This window comes from Echiichthys vipera, assembly GCF_963691815.1.
Source record: "Echiichthys vipera genome assembly, chromosome: 6".
Lineage (NCBI taxonomy): Eukaryota > Metazoa > Chordata > Actinopteri > Perciformes > Trachinidae > Echiichthys > Echiichthys vipera.
The window spans coordinates 562792-585725 of record NC_139831.1 but is presented as its reverse complement, the minus strand read 5'-3'; the positions used below and the strand labels follow the sequence as shown (position 1 = coordinate 585725).

At 47.6% G+C, this 22934-nt stretch overlaps 1 protein-coding gene across 1 annotated transcript in view; it reads right to left on the bottom strand.

Moving 5' to 3' along the window:
• ccdc69 (coiled-coil domain containing 69) overlaps positions 1-18515 on the bottom strand; it is a 30781-nt gene extending 12266 nt beyond the window's left edge. The window contains exons 1-5 of the mRNA XM_083914758.1: positions 18435-18515; positions 7314-7374; positions 5004-5173; positions 2658-2745; positions 1042-1115 (exon numbers count right to left, since the gene is read on the bottom strand). Of these exons, the coding sequence (XP_083770884.1) occupies positions 1042-1115; positions 2658-2745; positions 5004-5173; positions 7314-7374; positions 18435-18455 (414 nt within the window). The 5' untranslated portion in view covers positions 18456-18515. The remainder of the gene's footprint in view (positions 1-1041; positions 1116-2657; positions 2746-5003; positions 5174-7313; positions 7375-18434) is intronic.
• Between the last annotated feature and the right edge of the window lie 4419 nt (positions 18516-22934).

Here is a 22934-nt window from a genome sequence, read left to right as displayed (position 1 = left end):
TAAAAGCATGAGAATCAAACATGCGTGAGTGTGAGCCACTTCCCCCTTCAGTCGACAAAATAAAAGCGTGGGAATCAAACATGTGTGAGTCTGAGCCACTTCCCCCTTCAGTCAACAAAATAAAAGCATGAGAATCAAACATCTGTGAGTCTGAGCCACTTCCCCCTTCAGTCGACAAAATAAAAGCGTGAGAATCAAACATGCGTGAGTCTGAGCCACTTCCCCCTTCAGTCGACAAAATAAAAGCGTGAGAATCAAACATGCGTGAGTCCGAGCCACTTCCCCCTTCAGTCGACAAAATAAAAGCGTGAGAATCAAACATCGGTGAGTCTGAGCCACTTCCCCCTTCAGTTGACAAAATAAAAGCGTAAGAATCAAACATGCGTGAGTCTGAGCCACTTCCCCCTTCAGTCGACAAAATAAAAGCATGAGAATCAAACATGCGTGAGTCTGAGCCACTTCCCCCTTCAGCCGCCAAAATAAAAGCGTGAGAATCAAACATCGGTTCAGTCTGAGCCACTTCCCCCTTCAGTCGACAAAATAAAAGCGTGAGAATCAAACATCGCTGAGTCTGAGCCACTTCCCCCTTCAATCGACAAAATAAAAGCATGAGAATCAAACATGCGTGAGTGTGAGCGACTTCCCCCTTCAGTCGACAAAATAAAAGCGTGAGAATCAAACATCGGTAAGTCCGAGCCACTTCCCCCTTCAGTCGACAAAATAAAAGCGTGAGAATCAAACATGCGTGAGTCTGAGCCACTTCCCCCTTCAGTCGACAAAATAAAAGCGTGGGAATCAAACATCGGTTGAGTCTGAGCCACTTCCCCCTTCAGTCGACAAAATAAAAGCGTGAGAATCAAACATCGGTTCAGTCTGAGCCACTTCCCCCTTCAGTCGACAAAATAAAAGCGTGAGAATCAAACATGCGTGAGTCTGAGCCACTTCCCCCTTCAGTCGACAAAATAAAAGCATGAGAATCAAACATGCGTGAGTCTGAGCCACTTCCCCCTTCAGTCGACAAAATAAAAGCGCTCTCTTTACCTTGAGGACCTTCTCCGCAGCCTGAAATTTTCCCGTCAGACGACTTTTCTCTTCTTCCTGTTTCTTCTGCAGCTCTGGAAAAAAAAGACAAACGGACATTTTCAACATCACAAGAGTCATTTGAACGACTTCCTGTGCATTCGCTTGTGTTCGGAGCCGACACGATAAACTACGTTAAATACGACGAACCAGACGCACGACAAACTACGTTAAATAGGACGAACAAGACGCACGACAAACTACGTTAAATACGACGAACCAGACGCACGACAAACTACGTTAAATACGACGAACCAGACGCACGACAAACTACGTTAAATACGACGAACAAGACGCACGACAAACTACGTTAAATACGAACAAGACGCACGACAAACTACGTTAAATACAAACAAGACGCACGACAAACTACGTTAAATACGAACAAGACGCACAACAAACTACGTTAAATACAAACAAGACGCACGACAAACTACGTTAAATACAACGAACAAGACGCACGACAAACTACGTTAAATACGACGAACAAGACGCACGACAAACTACGTTAAATACGACGAACAAGACGCACGACAATCTACGTTAAATACAAACAAGACGCACGACAAACTGCGTTAAATACGACGAACAAGACGCACGACAAACTACGTTAAATAGGACGAACAAGACGCACGACAAACTACGTTAAATACGACGAACAAGACGCACGACAATCTACGTTAAATATGACGAACAAAACGCACAACAAACTACGTTAAATACGAACAAGACGCACGACAAACTACGTTAAATACAAACAAGACGCACGACAAACTACGTTAAATACGAACAAGACGAACAACAATCTACGTTAAATACAAACAAGACGCACGATAAACTACGTTAAATACGAACAAGACGCACGACAAACTACGTTAAATACAAACAAGACGCACGACAAACTACGTTAAATACAAACAAGACGAACAACAATCTACGTTAAATACAAACAAGACGCACGACAAACTACGTTCAATACCACGAACCAGACGCACGACAAACTGTTAAATACGACGAACAAGACGCACGACAAACTACGTTCAATACCACGAACAAGACGCACGACAAACTACGTTAAATACGACGAACAAGACGCACGACAAACTACGTTAAATACGAACAAGACGCACGACAAACTACGTTAAATACGACGAACAAGACGCACGACAAACTACGTTAAATACAACGAACAAGACGCACGTCAAACTACGTTAAATACAAACAAGACGCACGACAAACTACGTTAAATACGACAAACAAGACGCACGACAAACTACGTTAAATACGAACAAGACGCACGACAAACTACGTTAAATACGAACCAGACGGACGACAAACTACGTTAAATACGACGAACAAGGCGCACGACAAACTACGTTAAATACGACGAACAAGGCGCACGACACCACATTAAAAGCACTTTTCAAACGCCGAAAACACCAAAAATCATGTGTTTTCAAGCATTTCCAGCACCGGTTCGATCCCCGTCAGACGGCAGGTTTCCAATGAGACGTTCACCGTCGTCATGTGGAGTTCAGGTTATCACAGATCAGAGTGAACGCGTCGGCCGGCGTTACCTTCCAGGCTCCTCTCGTGTTCCTCTGTCACAGTTTGACTTCTCTGCTCGTGCAGGACGTTCAGATCGGCCGTCGTCTCCGTTCTCACCTGAAAACATCAACTTTTTTACTTTTCCAGCACTTTTTAAACATTTCCAGCACTTTTTCAAGGTTTTCCAACACTTTAAGATGATTTTTAAAGCTTTTTCCAGCATTTTAAGGTGATTTTTCATCACTTTAAGGAGCTTTTTCAAGCTTTTTCAGGTGTTTTTCAAGCTTTTTCCAGCACTTTAAGGTGTTTTTTAAGCTTTTTCCAGCACTTTATGGTGATTTTTAAGCTTTTTCCAGCACTTTAAGGTGATTTTTAAGCTTTTTCCAGCATTTTAAGGTGTTTTTTTAAAGCTTTTCCAGCATTTTATGGTGTTTTTTAAGCTTTTTCCAGCACTTTATGGTGATTTTCAAGCTTTTTCCAGCACTTTAAGGTGTTTTTTAAGCTTTTCCAGCATTTTAAGGTGATTTTAAAGCTTTTCCAGCACTTTAAGGTGTTTTAAAGCTTTTTCCAGCACTTTAAGGTGTTTTCAAGCCTTTTCCAGCACTTTAAGGTGTTTTTTAAGCTTTTTCCAGCACTTTAAGGTGTTTTTAAAGCTTTTCCAGCACTTTAAGGTGTTTTTAAAGCTTTTTCCAGCACTTTAAGGTGTTTTTAAAGCTTTTCCAGCACTTTAAGGTGTTTTTCAAGCTTTTTCCAGCACTTTAAGGAGTTTTTCAAGCTTTTTCCAGCACTTTAAGGAGTTTTTCAAGCTTTTTCCAGCACTTTAAGGAGTTTTTCAAGCTTTTTCCAGCACTTTAAGGTGTTTTTCAAGCTTTTTCCAGCACTTTATGGTGATTTTCAAGCTTTTTCCAGCACTTTATGGTGATTTTCAAGCTTTTTCCAGCACTTTAAGGTGTTTTTTAAGCTTTTTCCAGCACTTTATGGTGATTTTCAAGCTTTTTCCAGCACTTTAAGGTGTTTTTTAAGCTTTTTCCAGCACTTTAAGGAGTTTTTCAAGCTTTTTCCAGCACTTTAAGGAGTTTTTCAAGCTTTTTCCAGCACTTTAAGGTGTTTTTCAAGCTTTTTCCAGCACTTTATGGTGATTTTCAAGCTTTTTCCAGCACTTTATGGTGATTTTCAAGCTTTTTCCAGCACTTTAAGGTGTTTTTTAAGCTTTTTCCAGCACTTTATGGTGATTTTCAAGCTTTTTCCAGCACTTTAAGGTGTTTTTTAAGCTTTTTCCAGCACTTTAAGGTGTTTTTAAAGCTTTTTCCAGCACTTTAAGGTGTTTTTAAAGCTTTTTCCAGCACTTTGAGGTGATTTTTAAGCTTTTTCCAGCACTTTAAGGTGTTTTTTAAGGCTTTTTACAGCACTTTAAGGTGTTTTTAAGGCTTTTTCCAGCATTTTAAGGTGTTTTTAAAGCTTTTCCAGCACTTTAAGGTGTTTTTAAAGCTTTTTCCAGCACTTTAAGGTGTTTTTAAAGCTTTTTCCAGCACTTTAAGGTGATTTTTAAGCTTTTTCCAGCACTCTAAGGTGTTTTTTAAGGCTTTTTCCAGCACTTTAAGGTGTTTTTTTAAGCTTTTTCCAGCACTCTAAGGTGTTTTTTAAGGCTTTTCCAGCACTTTAAGGTGATTTTTAAGCTTTTTCCAGCATTTTAAGGTGTTTTTCAAGCTTTTTCCAGCACTTGAAGGAGCTTTTTAAGCTTTTTCAGGTGTTTTTTAAGCTTTTTCCAGAACTTTACAGCTGTGGAAAAACACGTTTATTCACGTTTAAATGTTCAGGAGTGAAACTGCCAAAATAAAAAGAAATAAAACAAATAAGAAATGGATAAAATAAATACTACAAATAAATGTAGCCATTCATTCTTGGTCAAATTGATAATTATTATTTTATGTTTGAATTTGCTTTTTAATTAGTTTTATTTTGTATTAATGTCCATATTTATTGACTTTTATTATAAATACATTTACTTTTCTTTATTTTGCATTTATTTTTAAATGTTTTTAATCATTTCTGTATTTTCTTTATGCATTTTTCTCCTTTATTATGCAAATGAGTGGGCGTCATTTACATAAATGATGTAAAAATAAAGAAAGTAAGAAAATTAAACTTACATTTTCAAATGAAATAATAATTAAAAAAATATAAATTTACAATTTAAACTTCAAACATCAGTGACGAGAGCAAAAACAGAAAAATGTGTAAAATATTAAATAAAGTGTATCATCAGAGTTTCTGTTTGTGTTTGAAATCATAAAGTTTAATAAATATAAACTTTATTAATGCAGTTAACGTTTAATAAATATAGACGTGATGGATGCAGACGCACGAGTCGTCACCTTGTTGAGGATGCTCAGGACGAGGGCGCACACCTCTGCGTCGGCGTGTTCCTTCAGAAGCTCCGCCCTCTCCGAGTTCCCATTGGCCGCCTTTAAAACCCTCAGCTGCCACTCAAAGCGCTCCAGCTGCTTCTCCAGAGACGCCACCTGCTCGCCGCGCGCACCTTTACCTGCACCACGACACGCCGCCGTGAGACCGGGGGTTCAAATGCATCAACACACGTCAATTACATTTACATCAATAACTTTAGTAACAATTAATAATAAACGATTAAATCAAACTAATTATAAATAGATGAGAACATTTTAATAAATCGAATTAATATAAATAAAGACACAAAGACTCTACGGACAAACGAGGAAGAGGATGAGACCCTGCCCAGAGGAAGCACGGGGCCCCGTCTGGAGCCAGGCCCAGACGGAGGGCTCGCCGGCGAGCATCTGGTGGCCGGGTTTGCCACGGAGCCCGGCCAGGCACAGCCCGAAAGAGTGACGTGGCCCCCTCCCCCCTCTCCATCCTGTGGGCCCACCACTCACAGGAGGAACCTCTGGGGTCGGGGCGCTGCTGCACGGGGGGCAGTGAGGGTGAGGGGCCTGGAGGGTCCAGACCCGGGCAGCAGAGGCTCTGGGGACGTGGAGCGTCTCCTCTCTGTGGGGGAAGGAGCCGGAGCTTGTGAGGGAGGTGGAGCTCCCAGTTAGATCTGGGGGGGCTCACCTCCACACACAGTCTGGATCTGGACCCTGGTCTTCTCTGGAGGGGCCCAGGGTGTGAGGGGCCGGGAGGGTGTGGGGAGACTCTCAAACCCCCGGCTGAGCGCCGCGGTGTTGGAGTTCACCCCGGTGGACCAGAGGGTGGCCTCCTTACGCCTGCGGGTGGTGGGGGGGGACTCTGACTGTTGTTGGTGCAGATGCAGCGAACAGCAGTTCAGAGTCTGGGGCCTTCTTGGAGACCCTGAATGGAGTCCTGCAGGGGGCTCCAGTAGGGGACTCCAGAGTCCTGCTGGGAGACTTCAACGCCCACGTGGGCAACGATGGAGACACCTGGAGAGGCTGATTGGGAGGAACGGCCTCCCTGATCTAAACCCCAGCGTCTGGTGTTAGACTTGTGTGCTGGTCCTGGATCCTCTTTAACAAACACCATGTTGGAACAGAAGGAGGCTCAGAAGTGGACCTGGTTCCAGAGCACACTAGGCCAAAGGTCCAGGATCCAGTCTGTGATGGTCTCATCTGATCTGAGGCCGGATGTTTTGGACACTCGGGTGAAGAGAGGGGCAGAGCTGTCAGCTGATCACCATCTGGGGATGAGTGGGTCAGAGGATGGGGAAGGTTCTGGACAGACCACACATGCTGAAAGCTCTGGGTCTGGAGGGGCCGTCCTGGTCCTGGTCCTGGTCCTGGTCCACACGTCTCTGACACACTGGTGGAAGTCTGGGACAGTGCCGAGGGAGTGACAGACCGGGGTGGTGGTTCCGGTTCAGAAAGGGGGACCAGAGGGTGTGAGCCAGTTCCAGGGGATCACACTCCTCAGCCTCCCTGGTGAAGTCGACTCCAAGGTGCTGGAAAGGAGGTTCGTCCTGTAGAACCTCAGACTGAAGAGGAACCAGGTGGATTCAGTCCTGGACCTGGACCAGGACCAGCTCTGCACTCTCAGGGATCCTGGAGGGGGTCTGGGAGTGGGCCCATCCGGTCTACATGTGCTTTGTGGATCTGGAGAAGGCCCATGACCGGGTCCCTGGAGATACTGTGGGAGGTGCTGGGGGAGTCTGGGGTGAGGGGGTCACTTCTGAGGGGGTCCAGTCTCTGTACCCCCAAAGAGAGAGCTGAGTCAGGATCCTGGGCAGTGAGTCGGAGTGGTTCCTGGTGGGGGTCGGCCTCCTCCAGGGGGGCACTCTGTCACCAATCCTGTTTGTGGTTTTCATGGACAGGATATGGAGGCGTAGTCGTGGTGGGGAGGGGCTGCAGGTGGGTGGGCTGAGGATCTGGTCTCTGACGTGGTCCTGATGGCGTCGTGGGTCAGGGACCTTCAGCACTCACTTCAGAAACCAGATTGTTACTCCAGGTAGGGAACAAGTCCTGACCCCAAGTGAAGGAGTTCAAGTCCCTCGGGATCTTGTTCACGAGTGAGGGGACGATGGAGCGTGAGTTTGGCCGGGGGGGCGGAGCAGCGGGGGCGGAGCTGCAGTCGCTCTACCGCACCGTTTGTTTGACGCCTCCGGGAAACTTTAACTTTGGCGCCGATCGAAGAAAAGCAAAGACTCACGTTTTTGTTGGTGAAACAGGAAGTGAGAGAAGAGGAAGGTCAACACTCACCGGCGTCCTCTCGGCGGCCATTTTGGTCTTTCTGGTTCTTCTCGCCCTTCTTGCTTTTCTTCTGAAAACAAGAAGAAGAAGAAGTTTCAACAAACAGCCGACGTGAAGAGAATCAGTTCGGACCAGACGACGCGTTCACAAGAGACTCCGACTTTTACGACTTTAAAGAATTTTGCGACTATAACGACAATAACGACAATAACGACTAACGAGTTTAACAACTAACGACTTTAACGACACTAACAAGAATAAAGACTTTAACGACACTAACGACTTTAACAACTTACGACTTTTACGACTTAGACGACTTTAATGACTTTAATGAGAAAAAAGTCCAAAGATCGGGATTTAAAAAGTCGCATTTTCTTTTAGAAAAAAGTCGATTTCACAAAAAAGTCTCAGTATTTTCAGAAAAAAGTCGGAAAAAGTGTGACAAAAAAGTTGTTATATTTATATAGAGAGAAAAGTCAAAGATCGTGAAAAAAGTAGTACGATTTTCAGAAAAAAAGTTGAAGATTGCTTCAAAAAGTCGTCTTTTTTTCGTGGAAAAAGTCGGAATATTCTACGTGTCGAAGATTGTGACAAAAAGTCTAATTTTCTTTTTTTTATCATTGAACGATTTCAGGGTCAAAGGTGAAATAATGAGCTAACAACAACAGTGATAATCTGTGTCAGGAGCTGGGTCCTGGTCCTGGCCCAGGTCCAGGTCCTGGTCCAGGTCCTGGTCCTGATCCAGGTCCTGGTCCTGAGCCAGGTCCAGGTCCTGAGCCAGGTCCAGGTCCTGGTGCAGGTCCAGGTTAAACTGGGTCAGTGGAGCCGTTATGAAAGCAGCTGGTGGAGGTCTGACTCTCTCATTAGTCTCCACATGAACAACGCTGCAGCTTTTCTCTCGCTCCGTTACACAGAGTGGTTTCTATGCAGACGATGCACCGTCGCGTCTCGTTTGATTCAGAACGTTTCACCTAAAAAAAAAACTCTTTTAAGGGCGACGCGCTGGTCTGGTGGTCAGCACTGTGGCCTCACAGTGAGAGGGTTCCTGGTTTGAATCCCGGCTGGGGCCCTTTCTGTGTGGAGTTTGCATGTCCCCCCCGTGTCAGCGTGGGTTTTCTCCGGGTTCTCCGGTTTCCTCCCACAGTCCAAAGACGTGCAGGTGTTGGGTTCATTGATGACTCTAAATCACCCGTAGGTGTGAATGGTTGTCTGTCTCTGTTCGTCTCTATGTGTCCTGTGATAGACTGGCGTCCTGTCCAGGGTGGACCCCGCCTCACGCCCGATGTCAGCTGGGATCGGCTCCAGCCCCCCCGAGACCCCGACAGGGACAAGAGGCTGAAGATGAATGAATGAATGAATGAACCTCTTTTAATCAAACGTTTATTTTTATATCACTGCACGACTGGTCCAAAAACACCAATCCTACATTTCCCATGATGCACCTGGAGTCCATCATTAGGAGAAGACGTTACACATCTGATTTTACACTGTGATGTTTTAAAATGTACTTTAATTTTACAGTAAACTCACTGGTTAAGTGTCTGAGGCTCGGGGGATGAATCTACGTCGTCTGCGGCTCCGTTTGGTTTGAATCCACAGAACGAAACACCAGATAAAGTTCATTACAGCAGGAAATCCGCGTTCAAAGTCCACGTGGATTTATTATTAATGCGTCTGTTCAGCGACAGGCCGCTTCACAAACCTGATGAATCAACAGAACGGTTTCAATCCTGTCGCTCCAAATGGGCCTTTTTTAAACTTCATCTGCAGATTTTCTCAAATATCTCAGAAGAAACGTTTGTGGATTTGTTTAAATTACCGTATTCTCCGCACTATAGGAGCACCTAAAAACCTCCACATGTCTCAGTGCTCCTTATAATCCGGTGCTTCTTATATATGGACCAATGTTGAGCCACAACAGGTCTCAACTACGGTGAGCAGCCGCCGACTCTATTTTCCCCCGTAGAAGAAGTAACGCGCGGTGCATGTTGAGATATACGACTGCGTGAAGCGTGCCGTTTCATTTCCATGCGTGTGTTTGTGTAAAGAGCCCAAAATGGCTCCTGTTAAGAGACACGCTTACGACGCAGAGTTTACACTCAAGGCCATTAGCCGCGAAGAGCGCCCCTGTCTGAGGCCGTACGGTCTACATGGATTCAAACCTTTACCTCATGAAGAGCGCCCCTGTCTAAGGCCGTACGGTCTACGCGGATTCAAACCTTTACCTCATGAAGAGCGCCCCTGTCTGAGGCCGTACGGTCTACGAGGATTCAAACCGTTACCTCATGAAGAGCGCCCCTGTCTGAGGCCGTACGGTCTACACGGATTCAAACCTTTACCTCATGAAGAGCGCCCCTGTCTGAGGCCGTACGGTCTACGAGGATTCAAACCTTTACCTCATGAAGAGCGCCCCTGTCTGAGGCCGTACGGTCTACGAGGATTCAAACCTTTACCTCATGACGAGCGCCCCTGTCTGAGGACGTACGGTCTACGAGGATTCAAACCTTTACCTCATGAAGAGCGCCCCTGTCTGAGGCCGTACGGTCTACATGGATTCAAACCTTTACCTCGTGAAGAGCGCCCCTGTCTGAGGACGTACGCCCGGACTCACAGCGTAACTCCTGGTCATTTCTCCTGGGAAATGGGAAAAGTGAGCAGGAGTTACTCAGAGTTACTGATATGGGCAACCTATGCGGAAAGTGAGCGGTAGGTACGCTCTAAGTCGCGGGCTGTATAATAGTGTTACCGACGCCTCTATCAAGGCTGCCGTGGTCACACAGAGTAAATTACCTCAACGTGCTCTGCAATATAACGTAAGTTGCTCTAACTAGGGCAGGGGTAGGCAATTCCGGTCCTAGAGAGCCTACCCCTGACCTAGGGCAACTAATGACGCAGAGTTTCCACTCAAGGCCATTAGTCACGCAGTAAAACACGGGAATAGAGCAGCAGCCAGAGAGTTGAACATGAACCAATCAATGGTGCCGAAGTGGAGGAAGCAACAAGACGACCTGCGCCGAGTAAAGAAGACTAAACAGAGTTTAGAGGGAACAGAGCGAGACGGCTGCAGCTGGAGGACAAACTCCAACAGTGGGTTGTTGAACAGAGAGCAGCGAGTAGAAGAGTCCGTACGATCACTGTTCCACTGAAGGCAACAGCGCTAGCACGATACTGTCCAGCTGCAGACCCGGAGCACGAGCCCCTCACCTGACACAAGCCCCTCACCTGACACAAGCCCCTCACTAGACAGAAGCCCCTCACTAGTCACAAGCCCCTAACTTGTCACAAGCCCCTCACTAGTCACAAGCCCCTCGCTTGTCACAAGCCCCTCACTTGACACAAGCCCCTCACTAGTCACGAGCCCCTCACTTGTCACAAGCCCCTCACTAGTCACAAGCCCCTTGCTTGACGGAAGTGAGGGGCTGGTGCTCCGGGTCTGCAGCTGGATGCTACTCGCGCTAGCACGCCAACTTAGCATCAATGAATTTAGAGGCGGTCCTTAACGTAACCATGGCCTCAACTGTGGCGCCTGTTCTATGCTCCTTATAATGCGGAACATTCTGAAACTTAATAGTGGGATATATTATCACACTTCCTGTCCATCAGCGGTATAAATACACTTCTTATTATTCATAATTTGGATGAAGTTAAATTAGAGTTTGGCTGATTTTTGCAGTTCTTAGTTTTATGGATATGAAATGTTCCTAAAGTGACTTTAACCCACTGTTTAGTTTTGGTTTCACAGCAGGAAACGACGTCTTTTGTCTCTAATTTAATGAAATTATTGAACTAAAAGTTAAAAAATCTGTTAAATTAACGCACAACAGTTTCTTCTTCGGTCTCACTACGTTCATTTTTGTCGTCCACGTCTGCAGAGCGTGAAACCACCACCCGTGTATAAGTGGATGAATACTGAGCGTGATGATGTGATTGTGTCATTTAGACGGTAGAACGCTTGTGTGTTTTAAAGTTCAGCTGAAACAGGAAGTGACGTCATGCTTCGGCCTCACACAGGACGCAGAGTTTGGTGCACCTCAGCCTTTTAAATTCATTCATTCATTCATTCATTCATCTTCAGCCTCTTGTCCCTATCAGCCGATCCCAGCTGACATCGGGCGTGAGGCGGGGTCCACCCTGGACAGGACGCGAGTCTATCACAGGACACATAGAGACGAACAGAGACAGACAACCATTCACACCTACGGGTGATTTAGAGTCATCAATGAACCGAACACCTGCACGTCTTTGGACTGTGGGAGGAAACCGGAGAACCCGGAGAAAACCCACGCAGACACGGGGACAACATGCAAACTCCACACAGAAGGGCCCCAGCCGGGATTCAAACCAGGAACCCTCTGGCTGTGAGGCGACAGTGCTGACCACCTCACATAAACATGAATCCATTCAAAGACCTTCACTGAGCGCAGAAACCTCTGGAGTTCTATCCGTCTATCCATCCATCCATCCACCCATCCATCCATCCGTCTTTATATCTATCCACCCATCTATCCATCCATATATCTATCCATCCATCCATCCATCCATCCATCCATCTTTATATCTATCCATCTATCTATCCATCCATCCATCTAACTATCCATCCATCTTTATATCTATCCATCTTTATATCTATCCATCCATCTAACTATCCATCCATCCATCCATCCATCTATCTATCCATCCACCCATCTATCCATCCATCCATCCATCCATCCATCTATCCATGTAACTATCCATCCATCCATCTATCCATCTAACTATCCATACATCCATCTATCCATCTATCTATCTATCCATCCATCCATCCATCCATCCATCCATCCATCCATCCATCTTTATATCTATCCATCCATCTATCCATCCATCTATCTATTCACCCATCTCTCCATCCATCCATCTATCCATCTATCTATCATCCACCCATCTATCTATCCATCCATCCATCTATCCATCCATCCATCTATCCATCCATCTCTCCATCCATCCATCTATCTATCCATCCACCCATCTATCCATCCATCCATCCACCCATCTATCTATCTATCCATCCATCTATCCATCCATCCATCCATCTAACTATCCATCCATCCATCCATCTATCCATCCAACTATCCATCCATCCATCTATCCATCCATCCATCCATCTATCTTTATATCTATCCATCCATCCATCTATCCATCCATCCATCCATCCATCCATCTATCCATCCATCCATCCATCCATCTATCTCTCCTTCATCTATCTATCCAACTATCCATCCATCCATCTATCCATCCATCCATCTAACTATCCATCCATCCATCCACAGCTTTTAATAAGATTGGTTTGTTTTGAGGTAAAACAGCGCCCCCCTCTGTGTGTTAGTGACGGTTCAGGTGGAGAGTGGTACTGCAGCGACGGGACACTGCAGACACTCTCTCTGTGTTTTTACAGGAGAGGCTCAGAAACCACCGTGAGTCCATTTACATCGGTGCATCTGGTCGATCAGTCGAGCCGCGTTGTTATTTCTTCTTTGTTTTTTTTAGTGGAGTTCTGCTGAAAGACGCCAGCTCTGGATTCATCACCTGATTCAGGGCGCCCCCCCACTGTGCCTCCGTCTCGTGCCCCGTGCTTTAGTCTTTTTAATGCCCTGAAAAATGGTTTTGGAATATCTGGAGAATCAAACGTTTAATTCCTTCTGTCACTTAAAAAAGAGGATTTCTTTTTAACAAATGTCTGCACGCAACATTTAAACCGGAGCAGATGAACGGGTTCATCTCTACAACCATCACCGTTTTGTTGTTTTGATGAATGAATGAATGAATGAATGAAATTAGCGTCAGCTGCAGCTCTTTCTGGTGCTGCTCCTGTGTTACTCTCTCTGGTGGAGCCGAGCTCTTAATCTCACTGAGATTAGCAGGGATTAAACAGCCGTGACATAACAGCAGGTGAACGAGTCGTCTGAGCCGTTTCCACCTGAGCATCAAACTCTCAGGGCGCCCTCCCACTGTGCGTGCGTCCCGTGCCCCGTGCTTTAGGGTCCTTGTCCCCCCCTCCAGGCCCGTTTGTACTCACACTACCTGGGCCTCGGAGAATGCTTCTTGCTGCCTATACGTCATCACGCCGTAACACGGCACACGCATTGATGACGTCATGGCGATGCGTGGCTTTGTTTCCAGATCTTTCCGTAGACCTCGGAGTTTTTGTGCGTCTTGTCGACTGTTTTTGAATCTTTTCATCGACCAAATCTGCAGTAAACACTCCACCTCCGCATCACACCAACGTGAACCTTTCACCGCCATTGTTTTAAATGTCCGCGCATGGTCCCTCCTTCTTTTCTCTACGTCCCAACAGGCGCACAGGAAATGACCTCAGAACCGCCGTAGGCCTCGTGCTCGTACACGTGCGCACGCTCGTGCTCGTACACGTGCAAACGTGCTTTACTAAAGCCCACCTCTCCCAAACGGGCCGTGGACGGCAAGCGTGCCGCTCCTAGACGTGGTACGGTTGCACTCACACTGGTCAAAGGAACCAGACTTTAGCCGTGACACGTGCTGGGGCACGGTACGGAGGCACAGTGGGAGTGCGCCCTACGAGGGAAAGATGAGGAGTCCGAAAAAAGCTCAAACTGCTCCTTTAAAGTTGAAGAATTCATCATAAAAAAACAAACGATGACACTTTATTTACTCTCCTTTAACGACCACGCGTGCAAAAGCTGCTGCCTACATTACCCACGATGCAACAGCACCACCACAAGGCCGAACCAAAGCCTGACAGGTTCCTCAGAGCGCTCGGAGGAAGCCGGGGCGGGGGAGGCAGCGCTCTCGCAGTGTAAATAGGACTTTGGTAACCGTGGTGACGAGGTTATGTCCTATCATATCAACGCCTCTGTGTCGATCAGGAATAATCAATAACTCTGATCAGGGGACACACACACACACACACACACACACACACACACACACACACACACACACAACCTTGAAGTCCACGCCAACACGGAGCCATGTGACACGCTTACTCGTTACCATGGTAACACGGCAGATCCTTTCAGTAAGAAACAACAATAACAGAAGTCACGAGGATCGACCTCGGGGCTTCAGCGCTGAACACGACGCGTCACATGAGGTTGTTTGAAAAAACGCTTCATCAGCAGCTCAGACGCCACGTGTGTCAGCGCCGACCGCCGCGGGAACGCCAGCGACCATCGTGAGGGTGAAGCAGGAGTGGGGTTTAGGTTTTAGCGTTAAAATTTAGTCATTTTGCTTCTGTTTTAAGTCATTTTGCATCTGTTTTTAGTCATTTTGCATCTGTTTTTAGTCATTTTGCATCTGTTTTTAGTCATTTTGCATCTGTTTTTAGTCATTTTGCATCTGTTTGTAGTCATTTTGCATCTGTTTGTAGTCATTTTGCATCTGTTTGTAGTCATTTTGCATCTGTTTGTAGTCATTTTGCATCTGTTTTTAGTCATTTTGCATCTGTTTGTAGTCATTTTGCATCTGTTTTCAGTCATTTTGCATCTGTTTGTAGTCTTCTGCTGGGTGGGAGGTTTGGGTTTGAATCCTAAAATGCTGCTAATAAGCGTGTGGCACACACTCACACTGCCCATCCGCACGCCGGTGGACGAGAGGGCTGCCTCCTTACGCCTGCGGGTGGTGGGGGGGGACTCTGACTGTTGTTGGTGCAGATGCAGCGAACAGCAGTTCAGAGTCTGGGGCCTTCTTGGAGACCCTGAATGGAGTCCTGCATGGGGCTCCAGTAGGGGACTCCAGAGTCCTGCTGGGAGACTTCAACGCCCACGTGGGCAACGATGGAGACACCTGGAGAGGCTGATTGGGAGGAACGGCCTCCCTGATCTGAACCCCAGCGTCTGGTGTTAGACTTGTGTGCTGGTCCTGGATCCTCTTTAACAAACACCATGTTGGAACAGAAGGAGGCTCAGAAGTGGACCTGGTTCCAGAGCACACTAGGCCAAAGGTCCAGGATCCAGTCTGTGATGGTCTCATCTGATCTGAGGCCGGTGTTTTGGACACTCGGGTGAAGAGAGGGGCAGAGCTGTCAGCTGATCACCATCTGGGGATGAGTGGGTCAGAGGACGGGGAAGGTTCTGGACGGACCGGGTAAACCCAAACCAGTAGTGCGGTTGAACTGGGACCGTCTGGAGGAGGCCCCTGTCCCAGAGACCTTCACCTCACACCTCCGGAGAAGCTTTTCTGGCGTCCCTGTGGAGGTTGGGGGCATCGAACCGGAGCGGGCGATGTTCAAAGCTTCCACTGCTGAAGCTGCAGCGGTGAGCTGTGGCCTCAAGGTCTCAGGTGCCTCAAGGGGCGGGGACCCTGGAACACCGTGGTGGACCCCGGGGGTCAGGGGTTCCCCTGAAGAAGGAGGCCTTCAGGATCTGGTCTCCCAGAAGACTCCGGAGGTGGTTCTGAGGTCCCCACAGGTCTGAAGGGCTGCAGCCTCTGCTGGGTCAGAGGCAAAGCAGCGGGTGAGGAGTTCACACAAGTCCTGGAGAAGGACTTTGGGGGTCACCGAGGTGCTTCTGGACCACCATTCAGCACCTCAGGAGGGGGACACGGGGAACCATCCAAGCTGTTTACAGTAAGGACGGGACGCTGGTGCCCTCAGCTGATGAGGTCATCGTCTATAACTCTGACAGAAGTCACTGAGGAAGGAAACAAGTCCACAGAGGCAAAGCCCCAGGATCCATGAGCTGCATCCACACATGCTGAAAGCTCTGGGTCTGGAGGGGCCGTCCTGGTCCTGGTCCACACGTCTCTGACACACTGGTGGAAGTCTGGGACAGTGCCGAGGGAGTGGCAGACCGGGGTGGTGGTTCCTGTTCAGAAAGGGGGACCAGAGGGTGTGAGCCAGTTACAGGGGGATCACACTCCTCAGCCTCCCTGGTGAAGGGAACAACGGACCAGCTCTTCACTCTCCAGGATCCTGGAGGGGGTCTGGGAGTGGGCCCATCCGGTCTACATGTGCTTTGTGGATCTGGAGAAGGCACATGACCGGGTCCCTGGAGATACTGTGGGAGGTGCTGCGGGAGTCTGGGGTCCAGGTGGGGGTCGGCCTCCTCCAGGGGGGCACTCTGTCACCAATCCTGTTTGTGGTTTTCAGGGACAGGATATGGAGGCGTAGTCGTGGTGGGGAGGGGCTGCAGTTGGGTGGGCTGAGGATCTGGTCTCTGACGTGGTCCTGATGGCGTCGTGGGTCAGGGACCTTCAGCACTCACTGGATCGGTTCACAGCCGAGTGTGAAACGGCCGGGATGAGGATCAGCACCTCTGAATCTGAGGCCGTGGCTCTCAGCAGGAAACCAGTAGATTGTTCCTCCGGGTCGGGAATGAGTCCTGACCCCAAGTGAAGGACTTCAAGGACCTCGGGATCTGGTTCACGATTGAGGGGACGATGGAGCAGCGGGGGCGGAGCTGCAGTCGCTCTACTGCACCGTTGTGATGAACAGAGAGCTGAGGAAGGCAACGCTCTGGATCTACCGCTCAGTCCTGGTTCCTACCCTCACCTGTGGTCCTGAAAGCTGGGTCAGGACCCAAAGAACCAGGTCCAGGTCAGAACCCAAAGAACCAGGTCCAGGTCAGGACCCAAAGAACCAGGTCCAGGTCAGGATCCAAAGAACCAGGTCCAGGTCAGGACCCAAAGAACCAGGTCCAGGTCAGGATCCAAAGAACCAGGTCCAGGTCAGGACCCAAAGAACCAGGTCCAGGTCAGGACCCAAAGAACCAGGTCCAGGTCAGGACCCAAAGAACCAGGTCCAGGTCAGGACCCAAAGAACCAGGTCCAGGTCAGGACCCAAAGAACCAGGTCCAGGTCAGGACCCACAGAACCAGGTCCAGGTCAGGACCCAAAGAACCAGGTCCAGGTCCAAGCGTGTGAACTGTGTTTCCTCAGGAGGGGGTCTGGAGTCTCCCTTAGAGAGAGGGGGAGAAGTTCAGCATCCGTGAGGAACTCGGAGTAGAGCCGCTGCTCCTTTGCGTTGAAAGGAGCCAGTTGAGGTGGTTCAGGATCATCTGGTCTGGATGAACCCTGGGCGCCTCCCTAGGGAGGTGTTCCAGGCACGTCCAGCTGGGAGGAGGCCTCGGGGAAGACCCAGGACCAGGTGGAGAGATTAGATCTCCACACTGGCCTGGGAACGCCTCAGGATCCCCCAGTTAGAGCTGGTGGCCCGGGAAAGGGAAGTTTGGGGTCCCTGCTGGAGCTGCTGCGCCCGAGACCTGATCCAGGATCAGAGGCTGAAGATGAGATTCTTCCTAAAACTGTTATGATTTGAAAATGAGAGGAACAGTTCGTTTGCTCCCTGTTGAGAAACGAAGCGTCTGAACTTAAATCCCGTTAAAGTCGTCGGCGTGTCACTGACTAAGTCTCTGGATCTGTTCTATTCTCACACACACACACACACACACACACACACACACACACACACACACACACACACACACACACACACACACACACACACACACACACACACACACACACACACACACACACACACACACACACACACACACACACACACACACACACACACACACACACACACACACACACGTTACTGCAGGTCAGACTGCACTGATATTATCTCATTATTGTGACTTTTATCATCTCATAATTATATTTCACCGTGGCTATATTTGATCCATAACTACGTCATCATTTAAAATCATTTAAAATCAAATCAAATCTTTCAAAAACACAAAAACTCAAACTTCAAAGGAACCGTGAAACTGTGTTCACCGTGGGAAACACCGGGAAGATTACAAACAGATGTTCACCACCGAAGAAGAAGGAGAAGAAGAAGGAGAAGAAGAAGAAGAACCGTTCACCAGAGAAGAAGAAGAAAGAAGGTCCTCGTGCCGCGGCGCCTTTGATCTGCTTCGTTCTGGCGCGAAAATGTATCAGAAATGTAGCAACTTTTCGCGGTTTCTGAGAGAAAAGTGAAGTTTTTCAGGCTCCATTATTATGCGCGGGCACGTTTCTGCCGCCGTGCACCCGCGTCTTCACCCACTTCCTCTCCCCCGGAACAAAGTCAACTTCTACCGACACTCTGCCGGGTCCCCCCGGGGCCTCTACCGGGGTTTGTCCCGGGGTCGTACCGGGGCCTGTCCCGGGGGTTGTACCGGGGTTCCTCACCTTGCTGTGGCTGCAGCCCATTCCTCCTCCTCCGCGCTCCTCTGTCGGTAAGAAGCCGCTCACTCCGCTTCTGTCTGTTGACAACTTTCAAAGAAAAGTCCCGTGAACGCACCACCGCTCACAGGGGGGCGGGGCTTACCGTGCTGCGTTCAGGGACACCTCGTAAACTCCAGACTTTGTCTTTTTTTCCATTGCAAAACAACAAAAACATGAGAATCATATTCATGAGGTTTATTAACAACAATAACAAAAACAACATAAAACACGAGATTAAACACGGTTAGAAAAGCAGAATTATGTCAATAATCTTTATTATTATCCAAAAAAAGGAAATAATATTTAATAAAGTCCAAATATTTCAGGCTTTTCTCTTTTTTGAAACATTTTAAATTGTGTTTAAAAATGTTTAATAATGTTTGTGCTTTAGTTTAAAGGTTTAACTTTTATTTATTAAATGAATTTAATTATTTTACATTAATTCAGGAGAAAATTTAAATGTATTATTATTATTATAATTTCATTATTGTGACTTTTTCGTCGGTGTGACGTCAAACTGAACTCGGGTGTTTCTCCTTCAGCGGCGTCCGTCTGTGACATCATCACATTTTTACCATCTGATGTCACAGTGTGTGTGTGTGTGTGTGTGTGTGTGTGTGTGTGTGTGTGTGTGTGTGTGTGTGTGTGTCTGTGTGTGTGTGTGTGTGTGTATGTCTGTGTGTGTGTGTGTGTGTGTGTGTGTGTGTGTGTGTGTGTGTCTGTGTGTGTGTGTGTGTGTATGTCTGTCTGTGTGTGTGTGTGTGTGTGTGTGTGTGTCTGTGTGTGTGTGTGTGTCTGTGTGTGTGTGTGTGTGTGTGTGTGTGTGTGTGTGTGTGTGTGTGTGTGTGTCTGTGTGTGTGTGTGTGTGTGTGTGTGTGTGTGTGTGTGCTGCACATTTATCCATCATTCGTCGACTCCTGCAGGATTTGCTGCTCCTGTTTCACTTTTATGAGAGGAAAAACTGCAAGCTCATAAACACACACACACACACACACACACACACACACACACACACACACACACACACACACACACACACACACACACACACACAGCAGGATGTGTGTGTAGCCTCCAGCATGTGCGATGATTAACATGGTTTACTGGAAGAACAGCATCAACACTTAACTTCCGTCCACATCCGCGGCGTGAACCAGAGCAGGTTTCACTTTAAAGCCCCGCTCACACAGGAAGCACCCGTGTTGTTGTGCACACGACACTAAAGATCCAGAACTTTGACTCCGTCCGGCTCCGTGACGGCAAACTGGAGAGACTCAGGGGCAGCAGCTCCAGCAGGGGACCCCAAACTTCCCTTTCCCGGGCCACATTAACCAGCTCTAACTGGGGGATCCTGAGGCGTTCCCAGGCCAGTGTGGAGATCTAATCTCTCCACCTGGTCCTGGGTCTTCCCCGAGGCCTCCTCCCAGCTGGACGTGCCTGGAACACCTCCCTAGGGAGGCGCCCATGGTTCATCCTTACCAGATGATCCTGAACCACCTCAACTGGCTCCTTTCAACGCAAAGGAGCAGCGGCTCTACTCCGAGTTCCTCACGGATGCTGAACTTCTCCCCCTCTCTCTAAGGGAGACTCCAGACCCCCTCCTGAGGAAACACACTTCACACGCTTGGACCTGGACCTGGTTCTGTGGGTCCTGACCTGGACCTGGTTCTTTGGGTCCTGACCTGGACCTTGTTCTTTGGGTCCTGACCTGGACCTGGTTCTGTGGGTCCTGACCTGGACCTGGTTCTTTGGGTCCTGACCTGGACCTGGTTCTTTGGCTCCTGACCTGGACCTGGTTCTGTGGGTCCTGACCTGGACCTGGTTCTTTGGGTCCTGACCTGGACCTGGTTCTTTGGGTCCTGACCCAGCTTTCATGACCACAGGTGAGGGTAGGAACCAGGACTGAGGGTAGAGCGACTGCAGCTCCGCCCCCGCTGCTCCATCGTCCCCTCACTCGTGAACCAGATCCCGAGGTCCTTGAAGTCCTTCACTTGGCGTCAGGACTCATTCCAGACCCGGAGGAACAATCCAGCGGTTTCCTGCTGAGAGCCACGGCCTCAGATCCAGAGGTGCTGATCCTCATCCCGGCCGTTTCACACTCGGCTGTGAACCGATCCAGTGAGTGCTGAAGGTCCCTGACCCACGACGCCATCAGGACCACGTCAGAGACCAGATCCTCAGCCCACCCACCTGCAGCCCCTCCCCACCACGACCACGCCTCCATATCCTGTCCATGAAAACCACAAACAGGATTGGGGACAGAGTGCCCCCCTGGAGGAGGCCGACCCCCACCGGGAACCACTCCGACTCACTGCCCAGGATCCAGACTCAGCTCTCTCTTTGGGGGTACAGAGACTGGACGGCCCTCAGAAGTGACCCACTCCCCCCAGACTCCCCCAGCACCTCCCACAGTATCTCCAGGGACCCGGTCATGGGCCTTCTCCAGATCCACAAAGCACATGTAGACCGGATGGGCCCACTCCCAGACCCCCTCCAGGATCCTGGAGAGTGCAGAGCTGGTCCGTCAGTCAACCGTTAACCGTCTCCTTTAGTGTCTAAACTTAACCGTCTCCTTTAGACTAAACTTAACCGTCTCCTTTAGACTAAACTTAACCGTCTCCTTTAGAGACTAAACTTAACTGTCCTTTAGTCGTCTAAACTTAACGGTCCCCTTTAGTCGTCTAAACTTAACCGTCTCCTTTAGTGACTAAACTTAACCGTCTCCTTTAGAGACTAAACTTAACCGTCTCCTTTAGAGACTAAACTTAACCGTCTCCTTTAGTCGTCTAAACTTAACCGTCTCCTTTAGTGACTAAACTTAACCGTCTCCTTTAGTGACTAAACTTAACCGTCTCCTTTAGAGACTAAACTTAACCGTCTCCTTTAGAGACTAAACTTAACCGTCTCCTTTAGTGTCTAAACTTAACCGTCTCCTTTAGTGACTAAACTTAACCGTCTCCTTTAGTCGTCTAAACTTAACCGTCTCCTTTAGAGACTAAACTTAACCGTCTCCTTAGTGACTAAACTTAACCGTCTCCTTTAGAGACTAAACTTAACCGTCTCCTTTAGTGACTAAACTTAACCGTCTCCTTAGTGACTAAACTTAACCGTCTCCTTTAGTCGTCTAAACTTAACCGTCTCCTTTAGACTAAACTTAACCGTCTCCTTTAGTTGTCTAAACTTAACGGTCCCCTTTAGTCGTCTAAACTTAACCGTCTCCTTTAGTGACTAAACTTAACCGTCTCCTTTAGAGACTAAACTTAACTGTCTCCTTTAGAGGCTAAACTTAACCGTCTCCTTTAGTGTCTAAACTTAACCGTCTCCTTTAGTGACTAAACTTAACCGTCTCCTTTAGTCGTCTAAACTTAACCGTCTCCTTTAGTGACTAAACTTAACCGTCTCCTTTAGAGACTAAACTTAACCGTCTCCTTTAGAGACTAAACTTAACCGTCTCCTTTAGTCGTCTAAACTTAACCGTCTCCTTTAGTGACTAAACTTAACCGTCTCCTTTAGAGGCTAAACTTAACCGTCTCCTTTAGTGTCTAAACTTAACCGTCTCCTTTAGTGACTAAACTTAACCGTCTCCTTTAGTCGTCTAAACTTAACCGTCTCCTTTAGAGACTAAACTTAACCGTCTCCTTAGTGACTAAACTTAACCGTCTCCTTTAGAGACTAAACTTAACCGTCTCCTTTAGTGACTAAACTTAACCGTCTCCCTAGTGACTAAACTTAACCGTCTCCTTTAGAGACTAAACTTAACCGTCTCCTTTAGTGACTAAACTTAACCGTCTCCTTAGTGACTAAACTTAACCGTCTCCTTTAGTCGTCTAAACTTAACCGTCTCCTTTAGACTAAACTTAACCGTCTCCTTTAGTCGTCTAAACTTAACGGTCCCCTTTAGTCGTCTAAACTTAACCGTCTCCTTTAGTGACTAAACTTAACCGTCTCCTTTAGAGACTAAACTTAACCGTCTCCTTTAGAGACTAAACTTAACCGTCTCCTTTAGTCGTCTAAACTTAACCGTCTCCTTTAGTGACTAAACTTAACCGTCTCCTTTAGAGGCTAAACTTAACCCTCTCCTTTAGTGTCTAAACTTAACCGTCTCCTTTAGTGACTAAACTTAACCGTCTCCTTTAGTCGTCTAAACTTAACCGTCTCCTTTAGAGACTAAACTTAACCGTCTCCTTTAGTGTCTAAACTTAACCGTCTCCTTTAGTGTCTAAACTTAACCGTCTCCTTTAGAGACTAAACTTAACCGTCTCCTTTAGTGTCTAAACTTAACTGTCTCCTTTAGAGACTAAACTTAACCGTCTCCTTAGTGACTAAACTTAACCGTCTCCTTTAGAGACTAAACTTAACCGTCTCCTTTAGTGACTAAACTTAACCGTCTCCTTAGTGACTAAACTTAACCGTCTCCTTTAGTGTCTAAACTTAACCGTCTCCTTTAGAGACTAAACTTAACCG